Source organism: Notolepis coatsorum, assembly GCF_963971535.1.
Source record: "Notolepis coatsorum genome assembly, chromosome: 3".
NCBI classification, from domain to species: domain Eukaryota; kingdom Metazoa; phylum Chordata; class Actinopteri; order Aulopiformes; family Paralepididae; genus Notolepis; species Notolepis coatsorum.
The window spans coordinates 34,005,877-34,022,126 of NC_140167.1; the positions used below are offsets into that span (position 1 = coordinate 34,005,877).

Here is a 16,250-nt window from a genome sequence, read left to right on the forward strand (position 1 = left end):
AGAGTCACTGGCTGTCTCCACATGTGTCGGAGGAAGCGTGTGGTAGACTTCAGGGTTCCCTTGTACCGACCAGTAGGAGGAACATGCGCACAAAAACCAGGTAGGGGAGGGGGGGAATTGGCATAACGACTAAAAAAATTGGGATGGGGAGAAAAATAGAAAAATCTGGCGGAGAAAAAGAGGAAAAAAAAAAGAAAATCTAAGATTTTGTTCTATTTGTTGTTTTTGGTCATTAACACAATGATCGCCAGATGGCGCTGTGGGCGTATGGCCGTTTGTGCCAGCACTTTGTTCAATGGGATAATGCCGGTGTTTGCAACTGCTAAAACTATATTAAATATTATAGCTATGGATCTAATAACATTGTCGATTGTCAGTGAGTTTCTTCCGGTCAACATGCAAAAAACAGATCATTTGTTCATCCGTACATTTCCGTTTTATACCGTGGTGAATATGAGTATAGTTTGAGTGATTCTGAGTAATCCCAGGAAAAGACGCGAAAACAGCGTTTTAGTGAAATTCACAAAACACGTTGCCATTCCTCGCTTGGATCAACAATCAATCTGAAATCAACGCTAGATTATCGGTATTATCTTTCATCATGCACGCATGAAAGGAAGACAGGGCCAGGGCCAGGGCCACTCCGTGCTTTTGATCGCTACCAACACACACACACACCACCCCGACACGCTTTGATCGCGGGGAAAGAATAATCGGATCAACGCAAGATCGATAACATTATAGTCCTTACCTTGTCTATGATGTACTGCAAAAAGAATAATCCAATTATCTGATCGCCATTCCAAATACTGGTCACGTCAGTGTATCCAGCGTTATCCAGCATTGCATATGAAAGGGGGGGGAGCCTAGTCGATGCATCAATATAGAGTCTTGCCGGAGTGTATAGACCCCGCCTGCACGGCTCAGCTCAGCTGAGAAAAGAAACCACATCGTTTCAAATGGGGTGCAATAGCGGCCGCAAGGAGTTAGGCGGCGGTATCGGACCGCTGCGGTCTCAGACAGAGTGTCACCCAGTCCTACAGCACAGCAGGATGAATTATGAATGGAAATAGCGAATAAAAGAAAAACGGATCCAATAACGAGTATACTCGTTGTTGGCGTCCAACGATTGGCGGGCTATAACGAATTAACTCGTTTTTGGCGCAGAAGCGGTTAAAGTGGCCTTCTCATCAGAAAACGTAAATTAAGTACTAATCGACCACAGAAAAAAGGTACATAATGTACATTATATTAGAGAGTCCAACCAACAGTCATTGCGGTCGCCGGCAAGTGCTCTCACCGCTACACTAACCCAACCCCCACCCACCCTGATACACGCACAGCAACACTAGTTATGTAATATATGTACTTATTTACATACACATTGAATATTGTCAATACAATATGTAAATATATTACTCACGGCTATAAGAGAACATACATTATGTACCTTTTTCCCTGTCGCCGATTAGTACATTATGTACATATTTTAAGCAAGATCTTTTCTCTGGAATGTCACCACAGATACACAGTTCATAATACTTAGTAATGCTAATGCTGCGGCCCAAGGGCTTTCATCGTTGGGCCGCATTCGGCGATAGATAGTGACTTAACAGACATTTACTTAAATGGAGATCTCCCTCGATTGAGTCAGTAATGATCGAGACCTTTGACCTCCCACAAGGTAGAGAGACCATAGAGCTAAGAGGACATCAAACAAATCTTACAAAACTTTAAGCCCCTTCTGTAAACATTCATGATAATCCTCCCCCAATCACCCAAGGGCCCCCAAGAGGACCCGGGGCCCTCTCATAGGTCCTCCTCCAGAATGCCAGCTATGCAGGGATCTTATCTACGGATCACTGGGCTGACTGGGGGCCACGTGGGATCCACTGTGCCAAAGAGCCCTAAGCTTGATCTACACACATACTCGCCACATAGACACAGCATGTGGGTGTTCTCTGCCCATATATGCCTCTCCTCTCTTTGTCTTAGTTTGGTCACACATACTGTAAACTGAGTTCTGTCTCCGTGCACATGTTCACACCACATGCAAACAGTACAACTCTCCCAGTGCTGCAGTGCAGGGCTGTGGCTAAAGGAGAGTGCAGTGAAAGGTTAAGCATGACTGTGGGGGTGGGGGGGGCAGTGCGTGCAGAGAGTGACAGAGAGGGCCAATGCCAGAGGAGAGGAGCACACTGATGGCAGTCCGCCAACGGACCTGCAGGAGGCCAACCTGTCATTATGGAGGTTTATATGATGGAACCCATGCTCGAGGGGGCTGGATATTCTAAAACAATACACCAGTAGCGGGGGGGGGGGGGGGGGGGGTGGAAAACATTTTATGCATCAGAATACATCAGTCTGAATGTGGAAATTCAACCGGCATTCGAAATGAGTGAATTAATTTATTTTGATTAATTAGAAACAACTCTTACCTTGGTGTAGGTTTTAATTGCGTATACATTTTTTGCTGCACGAAACAGTCCTATGACATGTATTCCCGTTACACTACTAAAAATGAATTTAATTGAGTCACACCATGGTGAAAGTGTGAGATTTTATGATGCATCAAATCCTACATAATTGAATAGCCTGCGCCTTTTAACGACCAGTACCATACCAATATTTTCTATTTTAATTATTGAAAACATCATACTGTTATAATAGAGAGAGAGAGAGATCTACAGTATATCGTGGTTAATGGCACTGGCATACTGTGGTCAGGGGCGTAGCTGGGGGGGGGGGGGGGGGGGTAGCTTATGATGATTCCAAGGGCCCAGCACTGGGTTTTTTTTTTACTAGACATCACTGTATTATTGATGCTCTCATTGATACTATGTTTGTTTCTGAAGTGTGTGTGTGTGTGTGTGTGTATGTGTGTGTGTGTGTGAGATATATAGAGAGAGAGGGGGGGCTTTGGTAGACTATTGCATTGGTCCATTCATTGAAGATGAACGCAATGCGACATCCTTTACTAGGCTCACCCACCAACAGTGCAGGTGCTGAACTGCTGATCCGAATGTATAGGTAAAAACCATATTATGCGTTTTTTTCATCAATAAAAAAATTGCCAAAAAAAATCTGCTCGCGCGCTTATGCGCGCTCGCATTCACTGGGGGCCTACAAATAAATTCTTTCATGGGGCCCAGAATCTGGAGCTACACCCCTGACTGTGGTCATAGGAACAAAGCCATGTTCAGTAGATCGGTGCCAACAACCATGATGTACAGTAGCACGACCTTGAAGTGATTGTAATCTAGTGACTTAATTAAATGTAAGCCGGAGTCATCATAACAGTCAAGTTGTATGGTACCAGTTCCTAAATCATTTGATCGTTAATGGGAAGCCTCTCGTCCAATCATAACGCACGGTCATTATTGTATTAACAGCTATTGAATTTGAAGTACCAGACCCAGTATCAGTATATTAAAATAAGATCCAACAACACCAAGCCCTTCCCCTGCTACCCACACTGACTCCCTTGCACACTACACACAGTGACAGTAATACAGACAGACAGTTATGGTCATAGACACTGAACGAGTACTAAGATTCAGAGTACAGCCCGACACCAGCGGGGAGAGAGTACCAAGTCACTTATAGCCTCAATTGCTTAGTGAGAGCGAGAGATGCCCTCTCGTCCACTTTTGCACTACTCCGGGGCAAGTCGTTTGACAATGATTCATAGAGATGACCGGCGCAATGTTCTCATTCGCATCCGCCCTGGACGGAACTTAAGGCACAAAAACACACATATACACTCACTCTAGCTATTCCCCCATTTATGTCAGGTTTGATTCTGCGCTGCAAATATGCTTAATAAATGCCCCCAAGACAGACTGTATTCACTATTTATATTGATGCCATGTCTACATCAAAGTATCTGACTAAACCTATCCTCTGTATTTGGCTGCATTTATATAGCGCTTTTATCCAAAGCACTTTACAATTTGTTCCTCACATTTTACCCATTCACTCACACATGGCGGAGGCAACCATGCAAGGTGCCAACCTGCTCATCAGGAGCAATTAGGGGTTAAGTGTCTTGCTCAAGGACACTTCAACATGCTGCCCGGGAGGAGTGGGAATCGAACTGGGAACCTCCGGATTACCAGACGACTGCTCTAGCTCCCCGAGCCACTGTGTGTCCATGTAGGTGTGTAGGTGTATGTGTGTCTGTGTGTGTGTGTTTGTGTGTGCACACTTGAGTCATCAGTGCTTCATGAGCCAAACCCAAAAAATAACTCCTTGTCATTCAAGTTTGTATGCGTAGCAGTCATAATTAATTAATTTGCTTCCCTGCATCAGATTCTCTTTTCTTCCTTTAAAAATAAACAATTAATTTAGTGAGAGATATGAGCTCCTGATATGAGCCACAAATCTACTGTTCAACTACACAGGCTACTGAAACTTTGCTTAATACCACACAATATGTCAATAGAAAATGTGATAAAGTGCAAGTCAGCATAATGTTTAAAAGGTTACAAAGGTAAAGGATATTCACCCGAGACCAGGAAGTTCGAAAGGCCCATTAGTAAAGGTGAACAGAGCAACTTGCAGTACTTAGCACTTGAAACGAAGGTGCCATCTTACCTCATCATCAAATCAGTAATGGGTTTCTGCTACAGTAAGCGGTCCACTAGAGAAAGCAAGAGGCAGAGAGAGAGAGAGAGAGAGAGAGAGAGAGAGAGAGAGAGAGAGAGAGAGAGAGAGAGAGAGAGAGAGAGGGAGAGAGAGAGAGGGAGAGAGAGAGAGAGAGAACTGCTGAAAGAGAGAGATTGAGAGAGATTAGCCGTGTGTAGAGAACGACAGCAGAGAACGGAGGCAGATGCAAGGTGCTCCCTGGGCTTAGCAGCAGAGTGCTGCTGATTGTTTGAGTGATGTGACACGAAATGCCACATTAATAAGCAGAGGGGCGATCCAAGGGTTGGAGCTGGACCCCCCGTGGTGACTGGAATGTTATTTGTGTGCCTCAGGCTTTCACTGGCTCTCCTGCCAACCTGGCACTGAAAACAGAATACAAATGAGTAGAGGAGTTATTTGCAAAGTATGGGTTGGGGCGAAGGGGTCAAAAAACATCCCCTCCTGGGGGGGTTGAGTTGGTTGAGAGAGAGATGGATATGTGTCCTGAGGTGTTATTGAGTGGGTAATCAGGTTTAGCCAAGAAGTGGCAGGGGTATGTGACTGTACTCTTTTCCCCTTCAAACCAAATTACCTCGTTTACAGTTTACCGTTCAGGAGGTTCAGGGCGATAGAGCGCATGGAGGATAGGCAAATAGATTTCACGCTTGTGTGTGAAACGGTCCCGATAATGACAGTTCTGCTGCATAGTGCCAAACTCCACGGTGTTTTATAGAGGAGCAGCTGGCATGATGGGGTACAAAAGGTGGAGTTGTTTGATCGGTTGTGCCGGTGAGGCCTCTCTCTCTGGACTCGTCATCCTCTCCATGGGCAGATGGGAGGGGAAATGGCCACATGTGTTTCCTGCTAAATTATTATTGTCCCTTTTCTAGCGACCCTGCCGACGTATAGCCGGCAAGAAGAGAGTGTGACGCTAGGAACGTTCCTGTGTTCACGTCGTGTCCCCAGAACTCGGTCCCGGTGTGATACTTTCATCGTTACAGTGCCATCCCCACTCAAATCATACGCAATGGGTAATTTGGTTGGCATAAAATGTTTGAAAAGTTTGTAATGGAAGTTGCTTGGTTTAGAAGTGCATTGGTTTGGTGCCTGAATCACCCAATGTCCTCACGGGTTATTCAGCACCGGGGAGATGACGCAACCTCTTACCATGCGGGGAAGACATTTTCAAACTTGACGACGATGACATCTTATTCTTATTGGAAGTTTGATGCATGAGAAGGTCAGTGTGTCTCATTCACCCCATGCTCACTCCCATGACAACATCATTGAATGGCTGTCATCTGAGATGTACCAAAGGAAATTACCATGATACAGTAGGAAAGGTCCTCTATGCATGTGTGAGTGTGTGTGAGTGTGTGTGTGTGTGTATTCATGTTTGAGAATGCCGACATACTAAAATCGAAGCACTCCTCTGTCATTTAGTGTAATTTCTAGAAATTGGCCAATTGAATGTACCGTCTTTAGAGAGCACTTGCATGTGATTGGCCTCCCCCGACTTAGCACTTCCACACAAAACTCACGTCCCGGTTTCCAGCGAGTATACATTTATAAACTTTTTATAAAAAAAAAGTGTTATTTTGTAAAAAGAAAAAAAAAAAGTATTATTCCCTACAAAAGAGAACCATGTATCTGAAATCCAGAGCACTCTGGACCTTTTCTGGTTTTCTGAGTCAAAAGTATGTTTTAATAGATTGCAATCCATCCATAGTTAATTTCCTTGGCCTCTACCGGAGCTATTACCCCAACATGTGTCTTTGCCTGCGATCATTAAAAAGCAAGAGGAACATGTTCAGATGGGGCTGAGGGCTCTGTCTAGCAATAGGCTAATGGTGTTCCAATGATTGGTTAGATCATGATCCAAGGGACTTCACAAAACCGATAGTGTCATTATTTTGACAATCTATGTATATTCACTAGACAGATATGTTATTATTTTATTTCTCCATAAACAGACACATTCATAGAAACAGACAGATGCAGGAGGGACATCTGCAGTTAGAAGATTAAGCCTTTAATGCTGCTAGATGGGTTAGTTCTGCAGAAAACCGGAATGCAACAGCTTTTTATTTTTTTCATGATGTACACTTTGAGCCTCAAGCCAAGTGACCCAAAAGCCATGATGTAATACCTAGCCCAGAGAACCTGCTCTTCCTCTGAGCTGAGTAAACTCAGCCAGGTAGCAATGCAAACACACAGCTACAAGCAACAGACAATTCAAACAAGATCTAAGGACCAAAATAACAGCCATCTCAACTCGTCTGTTTGTGAATTGCACCCCTCACTCATACGCTTGAGCAATTTATGATGAATTTTTTCCTCCTGGGAAATAATGACCTTATTGTTCCAAGTGACAACATTTCCGGATAGAATGTGATAAATCTCTCAGGCCCTGAGCACCGACAGTGGGGTGCGGTGGATCAGCAGTAGGTGCCACATTCAAATGCCATACACCTTTATTATACATACATATTATTATTATGAAATTTTGTTATTGTGTTTTGAATATTGCCTATTCAAATGATGAACGTTCTGAGTGTAGAGGGGCTTGGGACGTTATGTGATGCAAAGACCGGCACTGTCTCACTGTTGATACCATTATAGTTACACAGATCTTGTAAAACTGAGCCATCTTGAACACTCCAGAATTGAAGAAAAAACTAAAACAATAATAATAATAATAATAATAATAATAATAATAATAATAATAATAATAATAATAATAATAATAATAATAATAATAATAATAATAATAATAATAATAATAATAATAATAATAATAATAATAATAATAATAATAATAATAATAATAATAATAATAATAATAATAATAATAATAATAATAATAATAATAATAATAATAATAATAATAATAATAATAATAATAATAATAAAAATAATAGGTCAAATAAATCTCTCCAGAATAACACATTAAAACACCAGCTCCACTAACTTTTGACATATGACATATAACTCTCTCCAAAATTGTATTTTCTTATTGCACCGGGGCGACAGTGGCTCAGGAGGTAGAGCAGTCGTCTGGTAATCCGGAGGTTCCCGGTTCCATTCCCACTCCTCCCGGGCAGTGTGTCGAAGTGTCCTTGAGCAACACACTTAACCCCTAACTGCTCCCGATGAGCAGGTTGGCACCTTGCATGGTTGCCTCTGCCGTCGGTGAGTGAATGGGTAAAATGTGAGGAACAAATTGTAAAGCGCTTTGGATAAAAGCGCTATATAAATGCACAATTTACCATTTATTGCCAATGTACCTAGGTAAGCCATACATCTTCTGAATGGTCTAGGTATTTACTGGTTGGTTTACTAAAGTTTTTGTTCACCAGTAAGGTGGATGAAGGCCACTTTCATCGATTTACAATTACAGTATGTATAATTAAGAGCAGGGAGAAGAGGGAGGGAGAGGGAGATTTTTACTAGCGCCTGGTGGATGAGAGAAACCCGGAGATTAGTTTGCCTGGGGCAGACTTTTAAATCATTGCAGTCTTTCATTCATGATTCATGACCAATGTGGCAATGTAGCCAAAAAGAACCAGAGGGTTGGAACACTTCTACCTTTATTTATACATTTGCATGTATTTCAAAGCCAAATACTCTCTGCAGAAAATACCACAAATACCAAATAAATGCATTTTTATAAGAACTATTTATTATAATTAAATCAATGGAAATAAGTGAAGGGGGTTTAGTACTTCTTTGAGTGACTGTATATGAACTAAACCAGTAGTTTAGGTCATGCAGGCCCTGAAACCCTGTGTCACACACAGGACAAATCACTAGACTCAGGCTCTGTCCCAGTCTATTTTAAGGAGGCTGTCGTACAGCCCCTTCTCAAAAAGCCCAATTTAGACCCCTCCATGCCAAATAACTACAGACCGATTTCGAAGCTGCCCTTTATCTCAAAGGTGTTAGAGAAAGTGGTGGCAAACCAGCTCACCACCTATCTAACTATACTCACAAAATCTCAGACAAATTCCAATCAGGTTTCCGCAAAAAACACTCCACTGAAACTGCCCTCCTCAGAGTCTCAAATTACATTATGATGTCCTCTGACTCCGGCGAATGCTCTGTCCTGGTCCTGCTGGATCTCAGTGCAGCGTTCGACACAGTAGACCACGGCCAGGGCCGCCTCAGGGGGTGTGCGAGCAGTGCGGACACGTTTGTAGAATGTGTCTGACTTGTTCCTCTGCGGCTCTGCAGCAGACATACTCACTATTGGAGCTCTGGGGCTCTGCAGCAGACATACTATTGGTTTCAACGAAGGGAGGGGTTACAACTTACATGTGTACAGACTCAGTCGGCCGGCGTGCGTCAGCTGCGTTTGACTATTTCGCGCGTGCAGCATTGGAGGTTATTATGCTTATGCCAGCCAAGACAAAGAGGACGGTCAGATGGACTGAAGATGAAAGTTGTTGCATGTTAGACAGTTCAGTCAGGCTAGCCATGTCGGCTTAGCTAAAGGCAGGGACAGCTAGTTAGCTTTAGCTACGTTATAATATCGAGTGCTAACGTGTGGTTCAGACAGTCGGGATAGCCATGTCGGCTAGTAGCTAGCTTAGCTAAAGGCTAACTAGCGTTAGCTAACCTAGAGACAGCGCGTGCAGCATTGTTATGCCAAGATGAAGAGGACAGTCATTCGGCAGATGAACTTCGTCAAATGAACTTCGTCAACTCCACGCGGTTGTCTCCATCCTCTTGGACGTTTGGTGAGTTTTTAATGCACTCTATTCTATTCCCGCCGTGGATATATCTCTCTCTCTCGGGCCGGCTAGCTATCATGGTTAAGGCTAACGTTATGTTGGCTAACGTTATGTTGAGCCAGGCATGCTCTCTCTCTCTAACACACAAACACACATGCTCTCTCTCTCTCTCTCTCTCTTTCTAACACACACAGACATGCTCTATATCTCTCTCTAACACAAAATGACATGCTCTCTCTCTATATTTCTCTCTCTTTCTAACACACATATACATGCTCTCTCTCTAACACACACACACAAACACACATGCTCTCTCTCTCTCTCTTTCTAACACACACAGACATGCTCTATATCTCTCTCTAACACACAAAATTACATGCTCTCTCTCTATATTTCTCTCTCTTTCTAACACACATATACCTGCTCTCTCTCTAACACACACACACAAACAGACATGCTCTCTCTCTATCTCTCTCTTTCTAACACACACAGACATGCTCTATCTATCTCTCTCTCTTCAATTCAAATGGGCTTTATTTAAATCTCGCACAGGGCCTCGCATTTCTCCCAGGCGGCCCTGACCACGGCATCCTGTTAATCAGGCTCAGGGAGTGGGTGGGCCTCACCGGGAGCGCCTTAAGTTAGTTTACCTCCTACCTTCAGGAGAGAAGTTTCGCCGTGGCTGTTGGCCCTTTTAAATCGGACCCTTCACTCCTCTTGTGCGGCATACCATAGGGATCTGTGCTTGCGCCAATCCTGTTTGCGCTCTACAGGCCCCCTAGGCCTTCTCATAAGCTCATTTAAGGGCATCTCCTACCACTACTACGTGGATGACATCCAAATATATTTCTCCTTCAAACCTGAACATTTGGAGAAATTAAATATCCTCCACAAGTGCCTGTCTGCCATCGAAAAAAATCATGCCACATCACCCCTGCACTGGCTCCCGGTAAACTCCAGGATCAATTTCAAGGTCCTGGTGTTCGCCTAGGCCCTAAGCCCCCACCTACATTAATGAGCTCATCCATCCACTTTCCTCCAGCCGGTCACTGCGGTCATCCCATCAGGAGCTCCTGGTGGTGCCCAGGACCAGACAAAACAAAAGGGGACCGAGCTTTTGCAGTGACTGCCCCAAGGCTCTGGAACGCCCTCCCCTTAAACCTGAAAAACACTCCCTCAGAGCTCATTTTTAAAAGGCAGCGAAAAAGGTACTTCTACAGGCAGGCTTTTTAAACACCCATAGCTATTTCTTTCTGTTTATGTCTTTTTTTTTGTTTTAGCTAATTTTAATGTTTTTCTTCTCTTCACATGTTTTATTTCTTGTGTTTTTACTGATTTAAAATGCTGTGAATCACTCTGTGCACTTGTGCTGAGAATATCACGGTTGTGTTTGGAACCCAATAGGCAGACAAAGAGAGACGGCAGACAGGTCTGGATAAAACCCAATATGGGTATATTTAATAGAATGGTCAATGTCCAGGCAGGGATCGATACATGGGGGTGATACCATATTGTCCAGGGTGTGCACAGGGACAAAAGAGTCAGACAGACAGGGGTCAGAGCAGGGACAGGGATAGTCAGCCAGGCAGGTGTCAGAGCAGTTCCTTGCAGGGACGTGCACAGGACTTTAGAGGGGCAGGTGCTCAAAGGCTGAAAAGGGCTCTATACCTGTGTGTATTTTAACCGAGCACGCGAAACGCGCAAGCCTGATTTTTAAGGGCCCTTTTCGGGCGGGGGGGGGGGGGGGGGGGGGCCTTTTTATGCTTTTTGGGGGGTTTTGGTGATCAAATATTGAATATTGAACTATAATAATCAGTGCAGGAGCTCACTTATCCTTGAAAGACACTTTTATCACTGACTTAAAAGGCCCATACTGTACATCTCCATAAATGTTCAGGGGGGAGGGAATAAGTGCTTACCCTACAGACCCCAAGAAGTGCTGTATATTCTGTATTGTTTAATATAAATGCATTTTTTATTCCAATCCCGATTTGTATTTGAGATTCCCAAATCCCATCGGACTTGACTTCTTCGTGTACCTCAATGAGTGTAAGCATTCAACTGTATGCGCCACAGCGGTTTCTATCATCATCATCATCATCACCCACGCTATGCATAAAATATATAGGTCTGCGGAGAGGTACGCTGAGGAGGCCGTGCAAACTGCAATGGAATATGGGGCATCTCTCTCTTTACCTAATATTTTGATTCTATCCTGACATTTTTCAGTTGGAAGGGCAGTCTATATGCGTAACGGTAAAAAATTTAAATAAAATATATATATATATATTTTTAATGGGCACTTTTTTATGAGGCTCAAAAGGGCAGGTGCTCAAGCATCCCCCTATGTGTGCACGTGCCTGGTTCCTTGTGAGCCAGCCAGTGTCTCCAGGTCTTCACCAAGCAGGCTGAGGAGAGAGAACGAGAGTACAGAGTTAGACATGGTCAAAGAACATGAGATCCAGGCAAACAACTAGAAGCATCAGAATAGTGAATACGAGCAAAGTAACACGGCTAACTGTGTATGAGTACGATCGTTTACGATCCAACAGCTTCTCCACATCTGGGGCGGGGTTATATACCCGATGTAATAGGCCCACAGACGTCAGATCAGCTGCCACGCTGAACACCACACCTGCACCTACTTGACCCATAATGAGAGTGGGAGAAGGGGAAAGGGAGAGAGGAAGAGAGCACTGCCTGGCAGGAACCATGACAGAGAAGGGCGCTATAAAAATTAAGTTTTACTTACTTACTTACTTACTTACTTACTTACTTACTTACTTAATTACTTAATTACTTAATTACTTAATTACTTACTTACTTACTTACTTACTTACTTACTTACTTACTTACTTACAAACATAAAGCAAGACAAGACATTTTTCTCGAAAGCCCTTTTATTAACCGGCTAAAGCTAGACAAAGACTAAAGCATCATGCATGGGTGCCGTGACTGAAAAGAAATGTTGAGAAGCGCTGGTATATGGTGTGGCTCTTTGTGGTACCACAGTAATTTGTGTGGCTCTTAGTCTCTGACTGGTTGGCCACCCCTGGTCTATGCTGCTGCCTGGTGGAGATGTGTGCTCTACTGAGTGCACCTTTCTAGTTTCTTGTTGTAGTTTCAAGGCTGTGATTATCCTAGAGGTCATAATAGGTCATTTTATACCGTGAGGTCAAGTAAAAAAAAATATATATAAAAAAAGAATGGTGTCACTATATTGATGGTGACTCACATCACACATGCAATTGGGCTCAGTGGAATTACAAGAGCCTCAGTTTTATAACTATACCCAATCTATGCAAGTCCAAGTCCAGAAAGTGGCAAATATATCACAAGGTAAAAATAACATATTTGTACTGCATTCAAAAGTATGCATGTTTTTTTTTTTTTTATATGGACATGCCCATTTTCCGAAATTCAAAATGTAGCTTGAATTTGGATCTACCCCCTTTTGCCGGTGAGCTGTCATGCCATGGCTGGTATCACTGGATTACTCAACATCTCTGATTTCATAATATGCTTTATGACAGAGGTTCCCAAACTTTCTTTAACCAAGGCACCCCTGAATTTTTCCTCCTTCTCCAAGGCACCCCAACCTTATACTAAAACCAATCATAAAGTTTATGATACCACTATAATTCATAATATGCTCTATGATACCACTAGCATGTCAAAAGTGACAAGTCAACTGGTTAATCAACAGTCTTATTACACATAAGAAGATGCTTTTGGAATAACCTATTTGATTTTTGTAATTACCGGTACCTGGATTTCAGAAATGTGCCACAACTGTTTCTAGAGACTAAAGGCCCCATATGTGAGACTGCAATCTCATGAGCTGGCAAACCCTGCATTAATAGACCTAACACAACCTTTAACCTTTACATAACTACAACAATGTGTTGAAGCTAAATCTTTTTTTATGTACAAATTGAACATTCTTGAGTATTATGGACTGTGAAACACACCATAACTGTTTTAGTGCTACATTGTGGTCACACAATTTATATTAAATTTGTAAGCACAAAACACGACATCAACCCCGAGCGTCATTAGTCAAATGTGAGCCTTGATGCACAGAGGCTCACTGATTTGTACTGAAATGATGCGACCTAGTGGCCATTGGAGGAACTTCTCTTTCTCTTGCATGATGTTACATGAAGTGATGACGCATAATGACTCGGTGAAAGAGTGTGACCTCTGCTTTCTTTTCTTTTTCTTCCAGGAAATTGTGCAAAAAAATGACACATCCTACCTATCCTCTCCTGGTTGTGCCACAGTGAAGACATTGAGACGATGGACGGGGGGAACATGCAGAACTCCACTGTGAACACCAGCATGGCGGACATCCACCTCGTCCCACATGGCCTCTGGGAGGTGATCACCATTGCCACGGTGTCGGCCATCGTCAGCCTCATTACCATTGTGGGCAACGTTCTGGTGATGCTCTCCTTCAAAGTCAACAGCCAACTCAAGACCGTGAACAATTACTATCTGCTGAGTCTGGCAGTGGCGGACCTCATCATAGGTGTGTTCTCTATGAATCTGTACACCTCTTATATACTAATGGGCTATTGGGCTCTTGGGAGCCTGGCCTGTGACCTGTGGTTGGCCCTTGACTATGTAGCCAGTAATGCCTCGGTTATGAACCTGCTAGTGATCAGCTTTGACCGGTATTTCTCCATCACCAGGCCCCTGACCTACAGGGCCAAGCGCACTCCCAAACGGGCCGCTGTCATGATTGGACTGGCCTGGTTGGTGTCTCTCATTTTATGGGCCCCGCCTATTCTCTGCTGGCAGTACTTTGTAGGGAAAAGGACCGTCCCTGAGAGACAATGCCAGATTCAGTTTTTCTCCGAGCCTGTGATAACCTTCGGGACAGCGATCGCTGCCTTTTACATTCCCGTGTCAGTGATGACCATCCTATACTGTCGCATCTACAAGGAGACAGAGAAGCGGACCAAAGATCTGGCTGAGCTCCAGGGGATTAACTATTCTGCAGACACTGGGGTCAACCAGCCCCAGAAGACCATCATCAGATCCTGCTTCAGCTGTAAACTAAACTCAGCCTCGCGTGACAGGAACCAAGCCTCCTGGTCCTCCTCAAGTCGGAGCAATGCCGCCAAGTCAGCCGCCACCACCAACGACGAGTGGTCCAAAGCCGACCAGCTGACCACTTTCAACAGCTATGCCTCCTCGGAGGAGGAGGAGCGGCCCGTGTCCCCGGGGGTCTTCCAGCCCTCCTATCGGAACCAGGCCTGCGGCACCGGCAAGAGTGTGGCGGGAAGCGAGAGTGAGCAGCTCAGCAGCTACGAAGACAATAACTTCTTCCATACGCCTCCCAAGAGCAACTCCCAGAAGACTAAGAAGTGCGTGTCTTACAAGTTCAAACCCGTGGCCAAAGACACCGGCGCCGAGCAGCAGAACAAGAACGGGGACACCAAAATGGCTCCGTCTGCGTTCTCCTCGGCTGAGTCCATGAGCGCCCCATCCACCTCCTCCACCTCCAAGCCCATGGACGCCACACTGAAGAACCAGATGACCAAGAGGAAGAGGATGGTGCTGATTAAGGAGAGGAAGGCGGCACAGACTCTTAGTGCCATCTTGCTGGCTTTCATCCTAACATGGACGCCTTATAACATCATGGTGCTGATTTCGACGTTCTGCTCTGACTGCATCCCCCTCTCCCTCTGGCACCTGGGCTACTGGCTGTGCTACGTCAACAGCACCGTCAACCCCATGTGCTACGCCCTCTGCAACAAGACGTTTCAGAAGACCTTTCGCATGCTGTTGCTTTGCCAATGGAAGAAGAAGCGAATTGAGGAGAAGCTCTACTGGTATGGTCAGAACCCAGTGGTTGGCACTAAACTGACATGAACCATTTACTCCACGATGACCATAGACCATGATGGACTATAACAATGGATATGGAAATATACAGCGATGAAGATGATGTTGGATTTCAGTACTTGAATTGTACAAACAATAGGAGGGTTGTAGAATATTAATGGTATTGTTCTTTAATCAGTATTGCATTTTGATCACTGAGAGATCAGATCATTCATTAATTTGTCCTCGTATACATAATTATATATTGACATTGCATACTTTAAGTGAAGCCAATGCACCCCCCACCCCACCCAAAAATCTTTGATAAAAGAAATCACACTCTTATGCACACAATGTTATAGAAAACACATTATGATTGTTTCATACTGTAAGTATTGTGTTTGAAGACACACATGTTGGGGTATTTTTGTTTTGTTTTGTTTTAAAGGGCTAACAATTATGTGTTTTCTTGAAGTCTGAATCAGCTTGCTATGTAAAGATTGTAACTCTGATGACGACCAAGGCCTTTTTCACCTGTGCCATTCCCACTGATCAGACACCATGTTTTCCACATGGAACTGTTTCAAATCATTTGTAATTTTTGCCCACAATGAAGCCTGACAAAACACAAACTGAACTGGGCGATGGTTAAAGCACAAACTAAATGGTCCTCGAATGATGTGGTATTAATTTTGGCTGAGCTAGGCCACAATTTGCTAAACAACGGCAGTGTTTACATTCATAGTGGGTGGAAGAGGAGCAACATTAACAAGCACTCGTTCTACCAGTATATTTGTCATAAAACGTCTGTTTATTACTCTCTCCATCCTCAGGATATCATTTTTCCCCCCTGTTTTTCTTTTGAGGGTTGAAATACAGTATTTATTTCCCCCGGTTTAAATAAATGTCATTATATATCCATATGTATTTTTTACTAATATGTAAACTACTGTATCAAAAATGTTGTTTGTTCTTTCAATGTTACAGTACATCCGAGCGTCAGTAAGCATTGGATGTGAGTATCTGCTGAAGTTGTTTTTACATGTGTAATAAGCTAGG

General features: G+C 43.7%; 1 protein-coding gene across 1 annotated transcript; it reads left to right on the forward strand.

Moving 5' to 3' along the window:
• Nucleotides 1-13,658: 13,658 nt before the first annotated feature.
• chrm5a (cholinergic receptor, muscarinic 5a) lies at nucleotides 13,659-15,239 on the forward strand (the record flags this gene model as incomplete). Its single annotated transcript, XM_084309627.1, has 1 exon — nucleotides 13,659-15,239. The coding sequence occupies one exon, from the start codon at nucleotides 13,659-13,661 to the stop codon at nucleotides 15,237-15,239; it is 1,581 nt and encodes a 526-aa protein (XP_084165753.1).
• Nucleotides 15,240-16,250: the final 1,011 nt, after the last annotated feature.